Source organism: Babylonia areolata, chromosome 26, assembly GCF_041734735.1.
Source record: "Babylonia areolata isolate BAREFJ2019XMU chromosome 26, ASM4173473v1, whole genome shotgun sequence".
Classification (NCBI taxonomy): domain Eukaryota; kingdom Metazoa; phylum Mollusca; class Gastropoda; order Neogastropoda; family Buccinidae; genus Babylonia; species Babylonia areolata.
The window spans coordinates 205001-220779 of record NC_134901.1 but is presented as its reverse complement, the minus strand read 5'-3'; the positions used below and the strand labels follow the sequence as shown (position 1 = coordinate 220779).

The following is a 15779-nucleotide window of genomic DNA, read 5'->3' as shown; positions in this document are numbered from 1 at the left end:
CATTACTTTCAGCGAGGCGTGGGAAGGGGATGGGGTGAGTAGCAATGTGAGACACTTTCAGATAATATGGAGTCTTGCTACGTTTAAGTGTCCACGTCAGTGGAAGGGCAGCCTCATTAATATAAACAGGGAGAAACAGTCGGAGACAGAGAGAGAAATGACAGGTAGCGACAAGAAACCAAGTTGTCTTTGGAGAGAAGAAAAAAACAACAACACCTCTTGCAGGAGACAGACTCCGAAACACAATCATCAGACACTGCTTCTAAACGCACCCAAAACGTCAAGCCAGAAAAAAAGGTTGGAAAAAAAAGAAACAAACAAACAAACAAACAAACAACCCCTCCACACCCCACACACCACGAAACAACAACAAAAAACCAGGCACTGGCATTTCCCCGGACTATGATAAATCAATGGGGGATCATTTTGTCCAGCATCAGCACCATTTCCGGCAGACAGACCAGCGACAGGACTGGAGTTTCCCTTGGTCACAACAGTCACCGGTTCAGTCATTGTCTGGTGTCCACAACAACGGAGGGGTCTGGTTCTGGAGGGGGCGACACAAGCTGCCTGGCCATTTCAGGGACGACGGATACAACAAATCCTAACGACACCCGCACGAACGGCAGGCAAGATTAAGGGATCGAAGATAAGCGGAAGCGAATGAGAATTTTCCATTAATAATTTTATAGACTCACGCATGCGCGCATCAGGTTGTTTTCTGTAGGCCTGCTTTTTTCAAACAACGACTGTGGGCCAGGACAGAAAACGAAGACTTGGTGAGAGTATTTTTTTTAATTTTTTTCTTCTGTGGTAATATAATGCTAATAGTTGGTATTTTGTTGCTGTTGTTGTTGTTATTATTGTTGTTGTTTGAATGGGTGAACCAGTGAAATCGTTTACACCCTGCTGACCACGAGGTCCAGCGCAAGCCTTTTCATAACAAGATCCACCAAACTCTGCAACGCCTGCAATGAAAGCGGTACGACATCAGTTTAAACTCTGCAATGCCTGCAATGAAAGCGGTACGACATCAGTTTAAACTCTGTAATGCCTGCAATGAAAGCGGTACGACATCAGTTTAAACTCTGCAACGCCTGCAATGAAAGCGGTACGACATCAGTTTAAACTCTGCAACGCCTGCAATGAAAGCGGTACGACATCAGTTTAAACTCTGCAATGCCTGCAATGAAAGCGGTACGACATCAGTTTAAACTCTGCAACGCCTGCAATGAAAACGGTACGACATCAGTTTAAACTCTGCAACGCCTGCAATGAAAGCGGTACGACATCAGTTTAAACTCTGCAATGCCTGCAATGAAAGCAGTACGACATCAGTTTAAACTCTGCAACGCCTGCAATGAAAACGGTACGACATCAGTTTCAGTTTTCGGTTTCAAGGAGGCCCCGCCGCGTGCGGGCTGACCCATACTATTTATACGTTAACAATGCATGTGTTAAAAAAACACTGGGGCTATCGCTAACTGAAAACATAGACAGAGAGAGAGAGACAGAGACAGAGACACAGAGAGACACAGACACAGACACAGAGAGAGAGACAGAGAAAGAGAGAGACAGATAGAGAGACAGACAGAGAGAGAGAGAGAGAGAGAGACACTGGGCACTGGAATTATTTATTGTCATTGCCAAGAAAGGTCTTTTGACAAGGGGGCAACAACATAAATGCATATATTTTAGCTTCAAAACAACAACAACAAAAAACTATATTTTTTCTCTGAATCCTTCAGTCAGTTTAAACCACGAAAATATGCAATACTTGGAAACACTTAAGTCACATCCTGACAAAAACTCAATGAAACGGAACTAAAGAAAAACAACAATGTAATGATAATAAAATACCAAAATGAATGGGGACTGACTCGACCATCCATTCAAAAATACATCAAACCAATACATACTGCGTCAACAATACACTTAAGTATGCAATGTCATGTTTTCTGTTTTGTCCAAATAAAATAGCAACTTCTGTACTAACTATAATTAAGTGTCTTCTATGCTGTTGATACTATTCTGACTTATGTACCTTTGTCTCATTGTTTGATCTTCTGCAATGAATTTAGCAACCGATCTAATTATGATTTCATTATCACATGACAAGACAGTAACAACATCATGGCTTTTAGCCATCTCTGTTTTAAAGAATATACATTTTTCTCGCACAGTATTATACATTTCACACTGAAAAAGAAAATGTTTTTCATCATCCAATTGGTATCCACAGAGAGGACATGGTGACTGTATAGAAGTCCCAGGTTCAAACCATCTTCTGTTTGCATTAAACCCCAGAGTTCTTAACCTAAATCTCGCATAATTTATTCTGTGCCATTTGTCTGTAATGATTCTGAGATATGTTTCTGGTTGAAATATACTTTTAAAAGAAAAGAACCAACTATATTTTTCTTTACTTTCCATGTCAGAATGCCAGTTTTGTTTGAAGGAACAAATGAGTCTGTCTCTGAATTCTGCAATAAACTGCTGTTCGTTTCCTACACCCTGGGACAACCACACAATTCCAAAACCATGTTCAGTCAGAACCTTATTCACTTTGTAACACCAATTTTCTTTACCTAACTCCATCTGCAAAAGCATCATGTCATAGGCCTGTTTGCTCAGACGTGTTTGTGGAAGCTTTAACAATTTTAACCAATACTTAATGCATTTGACAAAAGTTCTTATATACAAAGGATATCTTCCAGTTTCCCCATATAAAACCGTATTGGATGAATGGATTGGAACATGCAGAAAACGTTTAATTGCATAAGTATGTATTTTCTCAATGTGCGAGTTAACCGTTAGTCCCCAGATTTCAGCTGCATATGTCAGCAAAGGTTCTATTTGTACATCAAACATTTTCCAAAATAAACAGGAATCAATAGAGTTCAGTTTTCTAAGTGTTTTCAAAATTTCGATGACGCCTTTTTTTTACCTTTTCTGTAAAATTCTTCCCATGCATTATTCAGACTTAATTTTGTTGTAAAAATCATTCCCAAATACTTATAAGAATTAACAACTCTAACTTCAGTATTTCCGTATAACCATTTTTCATGCATTGACAAATGTCCACCCATTCTAAAAACCATAACATTCGTTTTATCTAGATTAACAGTCAAACATAACCGATCTGCTTCTTCTTTTAATACATTTAGCTGATTTTGTAAACCTTTTACCATCCCTGACAAAAGAATGACATCGTCAGCAAAAAGTAACAGAAATAATTCAATAGCTCCTGGTATTAACTGAATACCGTGCCGACCTCTTTTGGAAAGTTCCACAGCTAATTCATTTATGAAAAAGGAAAACATTTGCGGGCTTAAAAGACATCCTTGTTTAACACCAGTTGAACATTTGAAATAATTTGAGTATACACCTTTTACACGCACACATGCAAGCACTGAGTTGTAAACACCTCTAAGCGCCATATATAATTTTCCATTCACACCACTTTTACGCAGAACATTCCATAGGGCATTACGATTCACAGAATCGAAAGCCTTCCTGAAATCAACAAAAGCAACATAAAGTTTTGTGTTACAAAGCAGATATTTTTGCACCATTGAATACAATGTAAATATATGATCTACAGTGCTATAAGTTGCTCTAAAACCTGCCTGTTCTTCAATTATTTTATCCTCCCTCTCAGCCCAATTAGTTAGTCTCATATTTAAGATGTGGGTGTAAACTTTACTTAGAACGCTTGTGAGTGATACTCCACGATAGTTATCTGGGTTGTTAACATCACCTTTTTATGTATAGGAATAATTATTGATTTTGCCCATTCTAGTGGAAATGTACCATTTTCAAACATCTGATTAAATAATTCTACAAAGAAATCAATTATAAGGGAATTTGCATGCTTCAGCATTTCCCCAATGATTTTGTCTGGACCTGCACTTTTTCCTGACTTTAAGTGTCTGATACTAGAAATGATCTCTTCTTTAGTTATGGGGTCGCTAAACAATGGCTCATACTCGTCCTCTGTCTCCACTAAATTGTCTTCTTCTTGTGTTGACTCATTTTCAAAGTCGTTAAAAATTCTAAAGAAATGATCATGCCACTGTTGCATAGAAATCTCGTTATACACGAACGTTTTTCTGTTCACAGATCTTATCACTGACCAGAATGTCTTAGAGTCACTAATTGAATCTCTTAATATTTTTAGTCTATTCTTTTCAAACTCTTCCTCTTTTAACTTTCTTAATTTCACATACTCCTTTCGGGCTGTAACATATGCTTGTCTTTTTTCTATCTTGTCCATTTGTGTTTTACACCTCTGAAATCTTTTTAGTAACCTTTTAACTTCTTGTTTCTTACACTTGCATTCATTATCAAACCAATCATTACATATCTTGCTTCCTTTCCCTACTGTTCGAACCATGCATGCAGCGGCTCCATACACGGCAGTAACAAACTGGTTTAGGCTATCATTCAAGTTAGTGTCTAATAACTGAAATGCTTTCTGAATACTATTATAGAATTCATCACTGTCAAGCTCGTTTTTATAAACATCAACATTCTCATCAGACCATACAATTTTTTCTTCACCCTGATGAATCATATTCGTACTGTAATTATGAGGAATATTTTTCCAAGTTGCCTCAACTGGCAAATGCCATGAATCCACGCAGTCACCAATATACACATCAAAATTCGATAACAAATCAACAGAAACCAGAACATAGTCTATTACACTACATCCATTAGGAGATACAAAAGTATATTCTCCCTTTTTATCACTCTCACAAAAACCATTCAAGACAATCATATCAAACAGGAAACACAGGTCTAACAATGTTTTACCAAAATTATTTATAGTTTCATCTTTAGAATATCGTCCACCACTTTCTTCATCCACACTGTCATCCAAGTCATCCATATAATTTGTCATAATTTCAATTTCAGGTTGTTTGTTACCAGTTCTGGCATTCAAATCTCCAATGATCATTAAATGTACTTCATCTTTTTCAAAATGTTGCAGTAACGTTTCTTCTAATATCAAGACACCGTCTTTGATTGTTTTATCATTATATACAGGACTTCCTTCTGGAGCGACATAGCAAGCAACTAAAACAACATCCTTATCTAAACCAAATACATCTTTTTTTACTCTGATAGCAATAGTGTTATCACACTCTAATTTTATTTCTTTCACACAATCAACTAAACTCTTTCTCACCAACAACAGCACACCACCTGAGCGTCGACCATGATAGGACAGTTTCTTGGCTGGAGCATAGAACTTCACATAATCAGTAAACACACCACTGAAATCAAACGATGATTCAAGAAAACATTCAGTGAGACAAACAAAATCAAATTTATTAACATAATTTACAAAGGAAACGTCTTTCAATTTGCTATATAAGTTTTCTACATTATAATTAAGGAACGACCAATGTTTTGGATGGTCGGGCCTGTCCTATGGCTTTTTGACATGACAAGAACGCGTGTTCCTGTCACTGACAGCACCACCTCTTCCCCTGCCACGAGCTGAACCTGCGGGTGACTTGCGTGGCGGGTTCCCCAGGTAAGAATGCATCCCCGCCTGTCTTGTCACCGAACCTCTACGAGTTGCACGCACGGTGTGACACTCAGCGTCATAAATCGGGGAATTCCCGCCAGCTCTGATTGGCTCGTGTCGTTCACGTACTGAACTCACCCCGACGTCACTGAGGGAGGCACCATCTCCACCCCCGCCGCTATCGTCACGCTGCCGCTGGTCCTGGTTTGCACGTGCACAAGCACGAGAAGGTGGGGAGGAGGGAGAGGGTTCCCCACTCACACCGCACGGAGAGTTCTGCCACATGTCACCTGCCTTCGTCACCACCTTCTCACTGTCAAGCGGAGGGGAATCCCTGCCTTGACTGAACGAATCAGACACACTCTTTTCCTGTTGGGGTGGAGTGTGATGTTTGTGTTTGTATATTGGTCTGTTTGTCTCGGGACATTGTTGCACCATTACCCCCACCCCCAACGACCTGCGCGTATGATCGATTGTCTGGGAATCTGGGTTCGATCACGAGCTGACCTCTGTGAAAATAGGCCTTCTTACCCTCACTTCTAGCCTTTGCTACGATCTGGGCCTGTGCTTTGGTCATATCATTGGCCACCCTCACCCCACCTTCCTGCAGTTTCTGTCTTGTTTCTTTATTAGTTAGCACTGTCATTTTGTCCCTCCACCTTGTAAACCGCACGATCATGGGTCGTGGCTGTCCCTGTCGTGCTTGTCCCGTGCGGTGTGCTCGTACGATGTCGTCAGGAGTCCAGCGTTTCTGTCCGTCCACAGTGTTGAGCACGTCTACTACTGTACTTGCACATGAGTCAAAGGTCTCAGTGGGCTCAAGGTGAGGAATCCCATAAAACCGCAAGTTGTCACGTCGTGAAAAGTCTTCTAGTCTGTCTGTGTCGGTTTTAAGTTGGTCTACTTCTTGTCTCATTGCCTGAATTGCGTCCGATAAGTGTTGTACTTCTTCCTTTCCGTTGTCTGATTCCATAAACAGATTCTGTATGTCTGCAGTCATGTCAGTTGCTGTTGTGGTCAACTGTCTATGATCTCTCTCTAATCGGTCACATCTCCTGTTTATTTCCTCACACTGATGTTTCACTTGACCTAGTTCTTCTTTGATTTCTCCAAGATCGTTCCTAATTAATCGTGTTTGCTCGCTGAATTGCTGCTGCATTGCTTGCATTAATTTGTTCACCACATCTTCTCCTACATTCCCTGTACCTGTCACTCTGTCAGAGTCAACAGTTTTTTCTGTTTGTCCGTCAGTGTTGGGGCCGGGGTTTGTCTCTACATCGCCGCTCAGCAACAGCCTACGCAGTGAAAACACGGCGTGTTGTACGCAGCACACACAGAGGAGCACTGGCACGTGCAGGGCAAGTTGACCCACATTGTCACTGACACGCACACCCTCTTCAACACACATCATTGTTCCTTTCCAAATTTCTTGCTCCACCAAACATGAACTGTCAAATGATATCATTTGGTTTACATTCCAACAAACAGAGTCAACGATAGCCACGATAACTCCACAGAGAATGAATGTAACAAAAACATCGGTCGATGTTAAATGTTTGTCCCTGACTGTGCCATCGCTCACCTGTGTAAATGTCCGTGACCTCTTTGCATGACAACTTGACCCTGAGTGAAACCGTCCAAAAAAAATACCTATGGCGGCTCTCCAAGTATATAAATCCACCATTTTATCTCTCATTCACTTTCACTGGTTAGTTACCAAAGTCTGGACAAGGTACCAGCACAATACAGTCCATCATAGCAGCACACCGCACAAAAAGTTCCCGCAGCGATTCACAGGAGCTGCTCACTGGTCGCCATTACCCGTCGTCCCCGAGAGAGAGCGAGAGAGAGAGAGAAGGAAATAGAAATAGCAAAAACGAAACCCACGAGTGAATTCAAAGAAGAAGGGTTTTAAGAAAACAGGGTTCCTGTTTAGAATCAGATAAACAACAAACAAACAAACAAACAATCAATCAATCAATCAAGCCAACCACCAAACAAACATACCATCCACGCCATCCCCACTGGACAACTCGTCAACTTGGATTGGCATCCCATTTCCAGGGACAATGGATCAAAGTCACATGACCTTTCACTCTCACCGCAGCCCTAATCAAAACAGTCGAAGCCAACATAGTTCGACAATGAAAGCTTTTTAATGCTCCTCTGAACACATCCATCTCATTTTATTTTCTTCCTTTATGAAAGATTAAAAAAAAAAAAAAAAAAAGTGGAACAGAAGATTTTTTGAAGTGTGAAGGCTAAATAATTCCGCAACACAGAAAAAAACAACAACAGTCTCAAAAGTCTGTCTGTGGTCTTTCACGCCCTGCTCTCATGGTGACCTCAGTTTCGATACCCCTCCACTTCTGTGCTTGGGGTGAGCCCTGTCAATGTCTTCAGTGTCGGCAGATTCATGGAGGGCTGTTGTTGGAGGGACGTGGTGGCGGTCTCCACTCTGGGAGGGACGCTCACTGGCTGAGTAGGTGGTGTCCTAGGTACATTGAATCAGAACAGGCACCACTGAACACTATCGAAATGACTCAGCAGCAGTGCAGGGTCTCCTTTGGTGTGTGGCCTCCTGGCGACCTAACATCGATGGTTCCCTGCAGACTGCCGACGCTGAAACTGTGACGGACGAACCCGGGTGTGGCCGTCTATGTGGGAGTCTAATTGAGCGGCGTGGGAGTAATGCCACTGAAATGGTGCAGATGATGGGGCAGCAAAAACAAACAAACAAAAAAGAAAAAAAAAAAAGAAAAAAAAAGAAACAACAACAACAACAACCCCCCCCCCCTCAACAGCCTCTAAATAAAGGAAACGCACGAACCTGAGAATTTTCTATTGTTGTTGTCCAAGAGAAACGCGAGGAAATTCACACTCTGTGTGATGCTGTTCTTCGGACATGCACACAGACGTCCTGTGAACCCTGCGGGACAAGGAGTATACTGATGGCCTGGGTCAGGGAAGGAAAAACGAACATGGTATTAACGACAGGATTGTCTTCTTCCAATTTCCTGCTAGACTGCATTGCATCGTATCGTGTTGTGTTGTGTTGTTCGTTGATTTGTTTTATTTTGGTTTGGTTGTGTGTGTGTGTGTGTGTGTGTGTGTGTGTGTGTGTGTGTGTGTGTGTGTGTGTGTTTGTTAAGAATGTTTTTTTTCGAATTAATTTCTGGTAAATCCTTTCTTCCTGAAAGCATCGCCTTCTTAGCTAACCGTGACATGGTCAATGTTTCTTTGTCATTGGATGTATTCTCTCTCTCTCATTATGTGTGTGCGTGCGTGTGTGTGTGTTTGTGTGTGTGTGTGTGCGTGTGTATGACTTGACTTGACTTGACTTGACTTCATTTATTGTCATAAAATCCCGAAGGATTAATAGACACAACAAAGAACAAAGAGAACAAAGAAATAAACGGTCATCTAATACTCATGCACTGAAATACATAGTTGGCAAGTGTTTTTTGACAGTCATCGCAGGTGAATAAATCACTTGGTTTTAGTATATTGTTTTGTATTTTTCTAGAGATCACATTTGATTGATGATCATACTGCTGTATAGTTGTGATTAGATGGCTTCGCAAATTATGAAATAAGATACATGTATCTAAGAAATGCAATTCATCTTCAACAACTTCACATATCGCCTTTACCTCTCTTCTCTGGGAATGTTTGCATATCTTCCTCGTTCGATGTTTAAATAATGTGCGCTTATTCTGAGTTGACAAAGAGCTTGTTTGTGAGCAGGATCGATTTTATCAGTTAGATAATTCTCAATTTGATAATCGTTTCTTTTAATTTTGTTGTAGAAGTCTAATCTGCTGTATTCAGTTTTTCTCTGTTTCCAGAATTGTACATATCTATTTCTTAGTTGTTGGCGTAATGTAAATTTAAGTCTGCTGTTACTAAATGTCGACTGATTATTCCAAACATGACCTAATCCTACATTGTGAAGAATATTCTTTACAAATTGTATCCAGGGATTTTCAGTTGTGTCTGGTTGGTTCATCATCGACATATAGACCTTTTTGATATGGCTATCATTATGTGCATCCAGAATATGAGTCCAGTGGTCAAGAACCCTGCATGCAATATGAATTCCAATTGGAAATCTGCCCAGTTCGGCTAGAGTTGGCAGATTCATTGTTTTAAAATGTACCCCTAGAAGCAGTTTGCAAAATTTTATATGCATTTGTTCATGTGAATGTTTCGAAGAAATACAATTTCTAAAGAAATCTGTCATTCCTGTATTGAATGAATTGATAGTTTTTGTTTCAGCCCATGGGAACCAAATATCGGATCCATATGATAATATAGGTAAAACAAGCGAATCAAAAAGCTGCAGTACAATATCCAAACGAATATCTTGCTTTTTAACGATTCGTCGGAGGGAGTGTGCTGCTTTTAATGCCTGTTTGGCTAGGGGTGTGTGTGTGTGTGTGTGTGTGTGTGTGTGTGTGTGTGTGTTCAAATGCACGTATGGGTGTGCATGCATCAGTGTGTTTCCATACGTGTAGTTCAGACTTGACAGAATTTCAATCGCAGGAAAATACTGAAAAATAACTTTGGAAGTTGGAGGGATAAACATGAAAGAACTTAATCGTTCAGATCTCACAACAGTACGTGTTATTATTTCGTCCTTGACTACAAAATACTGGAATTCCAGGCGCCACATAACGAGTAATGCACTTTTTAGAAAATAAGAGTGACTAACGTAGTTGTTGTTGTTTATTTTTCCAAGTATACAGACGATATGACAATGGGCGAATCGTGATACCAATTTTGTGACAGGCGAATTGGGAATAGGCGAAATACGATCACGAATTTAGTAACAGGCGAATCATGAACACGAATGAAGCAACAAGCAGATTGAAAATAAACCACCGGATAATAATCGAATCGGAATTAGGCGAATTATGAACCCGAGTTAGGGCAACAGGCAAACGGAAAATAGGCACAATGGGATGATACCATTCTGAGTGGCACCATGGCTGGGGACAGACGCACAGATTGGGAGAGCCGCGAGTGCATTACTGTGTGACTGATTTGTTTTAAATAGCAGTCACTGGAGATGACAAAGTATTTCAGAGTGGTCGGTGTGCCTCGATGTCAGAGCAGACCCGTAGCCAAACGGTTAATCAATAGACCCCATTGACTGCCATGCCCATGCAAATCATGGGCACAGTGACGTCGCCGATGTCATCAAAAGAAGGGAAATAACTCTGGAAGGCTGACAATTTTATAACATTTGATCTAGAGGTGTATAATCTCCAGATTGTTTTCTCCGTTCGGGGCTGACTGTTCTGGATATCGGTTTATGACCCGAAACACCTCTTTGTACTTTTTTTGCCAGCAGTTAAGGGGATGACTATTGTGATGGCCGTGAAATGTGTTGAACGAAGTACTGGACTGACTGCAAGAAAAGAGTTTTTTTGTTAATCTGTTTCGTTGTTGTTGTCGTTGTTTTAAATGCTTTTACTGTATTACTTTTCGGTCGCAACATATTATTTTACATCCGTAGTTCGAGCTGCTCTGCCTGGGAAGATTGCGTCACCATAATCCAGCACCATCTATCTCCAGAATTCTCCCCCCCGCCCCCGCCCCGCGCCTTCATCGTTATCACCAAAAAACAATTCAGCATGGATGTTACATTGCCAAGTTGGGAGAATAAATATACGTGTGTGTATCAGGGTGCACGTGAGCATGTGTTACTTTGTGCGCCCGTGCAATTTGGCTCAACGGTTTGAATGTAGTCCTGACTCACTGGTTTTCTACATCCGAAACCCATGTTCTGTGGTCTGACAGCCGACACATTATTTGATTAAAGTCAATGCAAAATATAGATTACTACATTTAATTGTTCGTTTGTGCCTCTTTCATGGAATAAACGTTTTATATATTATCTTCATTTTTTAAGCGAAAAGAGTCACAGAAAAGCTGGGATGGATAGGAATTCCCCGCGGAACGTGGTCGCATTTTGCACATTTCCATTTATGTATTAAAAAACTGAAATTAAAAACTAACTAAAGTTGTGTGCAAAAAATGTGAAAAATTAATTTTTTTACCCTGTGACACCATATATACCCGATATTGTATCTTCCACTGGACATTATGTGGTGCAACTAAATTCTGTATGGAGGAATTTTGTTTCATGTCCCGTCACACATATCGGTGACTGAAGACATTGTTAAAGTATTTATGAATACATTTGAGTACTATCGGTTAGAAGGTGTGGGAAATGTAAATGAATGGAGGGTTGGGGGAAACTGGGCAAATGAGGGTGAAATGAAGGTGAAATCTGAAGAAAAAAATCTAAATACAATTACAGGAAATTATGTATGTTCATCCTATCGCAGTGTAACTGAATCCCACTCGTATATGAAAAACTCCGGCTATTATTTTTGTTTCTAAATGCATTTATGCACTTTCACCCTGCTCCTCCTTATTTTTAATATAATCTTTTTTTTTCTGTAATTTTTTTTAACAAGGCTAATGAATGCGACGACTTACTGCTTTGTACGTTTGAACTGGAAAAACAAAACAAAAAAACAAACAAAAAAAAACAGGAGAGAGAGAGAATGCTTGCATGTACGAAGGACATATTCATGAACCCTACATCAGAGCTGCGGTCTCTGGAGGGTTCAGGATCAGGATCAGGACAAATACGTCGCAGGGCCCAATATGGCCATCTCGCAACGGTATGGGAGAACGCATGTATCAAAAAATAAAAAAATTAAAAAAACTCTCCAGTGTCCTCTTCCCAGACATTCCCTCCCCCCCCCCCCCCCTAACCCCCCCCCCCCCTTTTTTTTATTTTTTTATTTTTTTTTATTAAGGGTGTCTTTGCAATGTCAGTTTCAAAGAGATGCTTACCTGCATTCATTTTCCTCAGCTTCTTTGGTTTTCAATAAAATAATTCGGGCAACAATGTGTTGATGAACTTTTTGAACATCCAAGTAAAGCTTTAACTGCACACACGGCTTCCCATCTGTCAGCGCTCGTTTGCCTGACGATGGCTTGGTTTTTGTACAGCTAATCTGACAAGTCATGTCGCACACACGTTTTTTTGGTTTCCGTTATAGCAAAGTACGCCAAGGCATAAAGCCGTGAAAATCAAATATTTGTCTGCTTGTATTATTTTACATTTTCTCCGCAATATTTATCTATCTATCTTCGTTCTAAAATCTGTGATGTCACCCACACTGTCAGCTTTGGGAAGTCATTGCTATCTGAGTTTTTTCTTCACGTGTCACCCTTTACTGTCAGCTTTGGAAAGTCATTACTATGTGAGTTTTTTCTTCACGTGTCACCCTTTACTGTCAGCTTTGGAAAGTCATTACTATGTGAGTTTTTTCTTCACGTGTCACCCTTTACTGTCAGCTTTGGAAAGTCATTACTATGTGAGTTTTTTCTTCACGTGTCACCCTTTACTGTCAGCTTTGGGAAGTCATTACTATGTGAGTTTTTTCTTCACGTGTCACCCTTTACTGTCAGCTTTGGAAAGTCATTGCTATGTGAGTTTTTTCTTCACGTGCAGACTGGGGACTTCACGTGTCAGGGTCCTTAAACCGTAGGCCACAGACTCGTGCTGCCGAGAAATTTGATGAGCATCGTGCAGTGCGGTCCACAATGCCCCGAGTCATGTATGGTACTGCACAACAATCCTCTCCTTCGGAGAGTTGTAATTGTCTTTGCAGGGTGTTTTTGACGAGTTTACCACCTGCACGTCATTTGCCAGTTTCTCTGCTTGTTGCTTAAAGTCCAGCCGACCGCTCAGGGCCATTATCAGGACTGTCAAACCATATAAATGCTCGACCGCATCAACACAAAACTGTCACATCTAAAGCACACACACACACACACACACACACACACACACACACACACACTCACACACAAAACAACCAAAAAACCCCAAAAAACCAAAAAACCAAAAAACAAACAAACAAAATTTCATGCCACTTGTTAAGTATAAATCCCAAATGCGATGATGAATCAAGTGTTGAAAAAGAAGTAAATGGTCGACACATTTCAGTTACCCCCCACCCCCATCACCCCCCCATGCCCCCAACACACCCCTACCCCCACCTCCCATCCCCCTCCACCCAGTTAGAAAAACAAAATCATAATTCTCTTCTCCCGAATCGCGTGCAAGGAAACGGGTCCCAAGTCTCTTCTGTTCCCGGTTCAGTCCTTCATAATGTGATACCTAACTGGACAGATTTTCTGTACATACGATTTTTTTTTGATTTTTTACTGAAGGTATGAATTTTTCAGTCTCATTTTAAAACATATCTTCTTCTCTCTCTTAACAGCAAGTATGAATTTTAAGTCTCATTTCAAACATATCATCTCTCTTTACCGTACGTAGGAATTTTCAGTCTCACTTTAAACATTTTCTCACTCTTATTTTTTTGTTTGTAAATATGCATTTTCATTCCCATTTTAAACATATCGTTTCTCTCTTTACTTTAACTCACTCAGTACGGCCAGTCCTCTCTTCTCCTCTACACAGACCCCTCGGATGTCCAGTGGGTGTCTCAATGACCCAACCTTTAGCTTCCGTCGTCAGAATTGTGGTATTCTTTGTCAACATTCACCTCTTCAGTATAAGAGCCTTCCGCTTGCGATATTTTGATGATGGTAATTGGGGTGAAACGCTGTTCACGTCGTCTCTTTCGCCGTTCGTATGGAGAGAGTTAAGCATGAATTTTCTGAATCACTTTGAACATACTTATCTTCTCTCTCTTCACTGCAAATATGAATTTTTCAGTCTCATTTCAAACACATCTTCTGTCTCTCCTTATTCTAAATATGAAAATTTCAGTATCTTTTAAAAAATCTTATGTTCTCTTCCTTTTAGCTTGCTGTCCCCGTGTTCTGCGGGTGTCGTACACTGCTGTTATATCGACCCACCTTCGTCACAACGGATAAATGTTTGCATCTCTGAGTACGTCAGCCCCGAGCACAAACATCTAACACGAATATAGGCAAGGGGGTGGGGGTGCAGGGGTTGGGGGTGGGGGTGGGGGTGGGGAGCGTCTTTCATCGTAAGGAAAGGGGTCAGGGTCAAAGAGAGGGTACAGATGGATGAAGGAATAAGTGTGATTCGTCCGTCGGGATCGACGAGGACCACCTAGTCACCCTGGGGGTGGGTGGGTTGGGCTCTGTGGGTGCGCAGATGACTGGTACAGATAGATGAAGGAATAGAGAGTGCAAGAAGGGTGGGTGAAAGATATAGTGAGAGATGGAGTGGAGCAGGTAGGGTGATATAGAGAGACAGAAAGAGGATGTACGTAATACAACAGTTTTGTACATAATTACCTTTTTCTTTAAAACTCTGACACCAGTGCCTAAATCTTTTCGACACAAATATAGTTTGTAACATGATACGTTGCTTGAAATCTAACTTCAGGATGTTATCCATGATATATGTTTTTGTTGTTGTTGTTTTTACAATAACAAATGTTACCAGAACCTAAATGCTTTCGCCCCTGGTATAGCTTGTTCTATTAGATATTGCTTGAATTATTGAATTGAAATTCACAATTTCTCTCTGTATCTCATGAATCCAAATATAAAAAGTGTTACAGTTATACATTTACACACACAGACACACACACACACACAGACACACACACACACACACACAAACACACACACACGGGCACTGTTTTATTGATTTTTATTTTACAATATCAACATAAATGATGATACAGACACGTATATTATTAACATTATGTATCATAATTATGAATATATACCATTGTGATTTATTTAATCATTTAATAAGAGGAACAGAGAACAAACTTGTACCAAAACTCTGAATATAAATAGGTACAGATCAGAAAAAGACAAATGTACAAGAAGCCAACACACTCACAATTAAAAATAATTATAAACAAATAAATAAATCAATAAATGAATATGACTGAATGTGATGTGATGTGATAGATTTTGATTTTGTATCAGCTCTCTCTCTCTCTCTCACACACACACACACACACACACACACACACACACACACACACACACACACACACACACACACTTAACCGTTGTATGGTATGAGATAAACGAAATGGAGGGAATCATCCTTCTGCAAGTTTCATGCATGAAACCACCTTTTCTCAAGACCTCTTCGCTTTACATTTGTCATGTGCATACTTTTCCATTGTGCAGTTGTATTTTAACATTTCGAAGAATCCGTTAATATAACGTTTCGTGCTATGAACTGGAC

At 40.4% G+C, this 15779-nt stretch overlaps 1 protein-coding gene across 1 annotated transcript in view; it reads right to left on the bottom strand.

Annotated features, from left to right (window-relative positions):
- Positions 1-899: 899 nt before the first annotated feature.
- LOC143300792 (uncharacterized) overlaps positions 900-15779 on the bottom strand; it is a 50143-nt gene continuing 35263 nt past the window's right edge. The window contains exons 6-9 of the mRNA XM_076614721.1: positions 13192-13330; positions 6213-6327; positions 5678-5908; positions 900-968 (exon numbers count right to left, since the gene is read on the bottom strand). Coding sequence (XP_076470836.1) covers positions 900-968; positions 5678-5908; positions 6213-6327; positions 13192-13330 — 554 coding nt within the window. The remainder of the gene's footprint in view (positions 969-5677; positions 5909-6212; positions 6328-13191; positions 13331-15779) is intronic.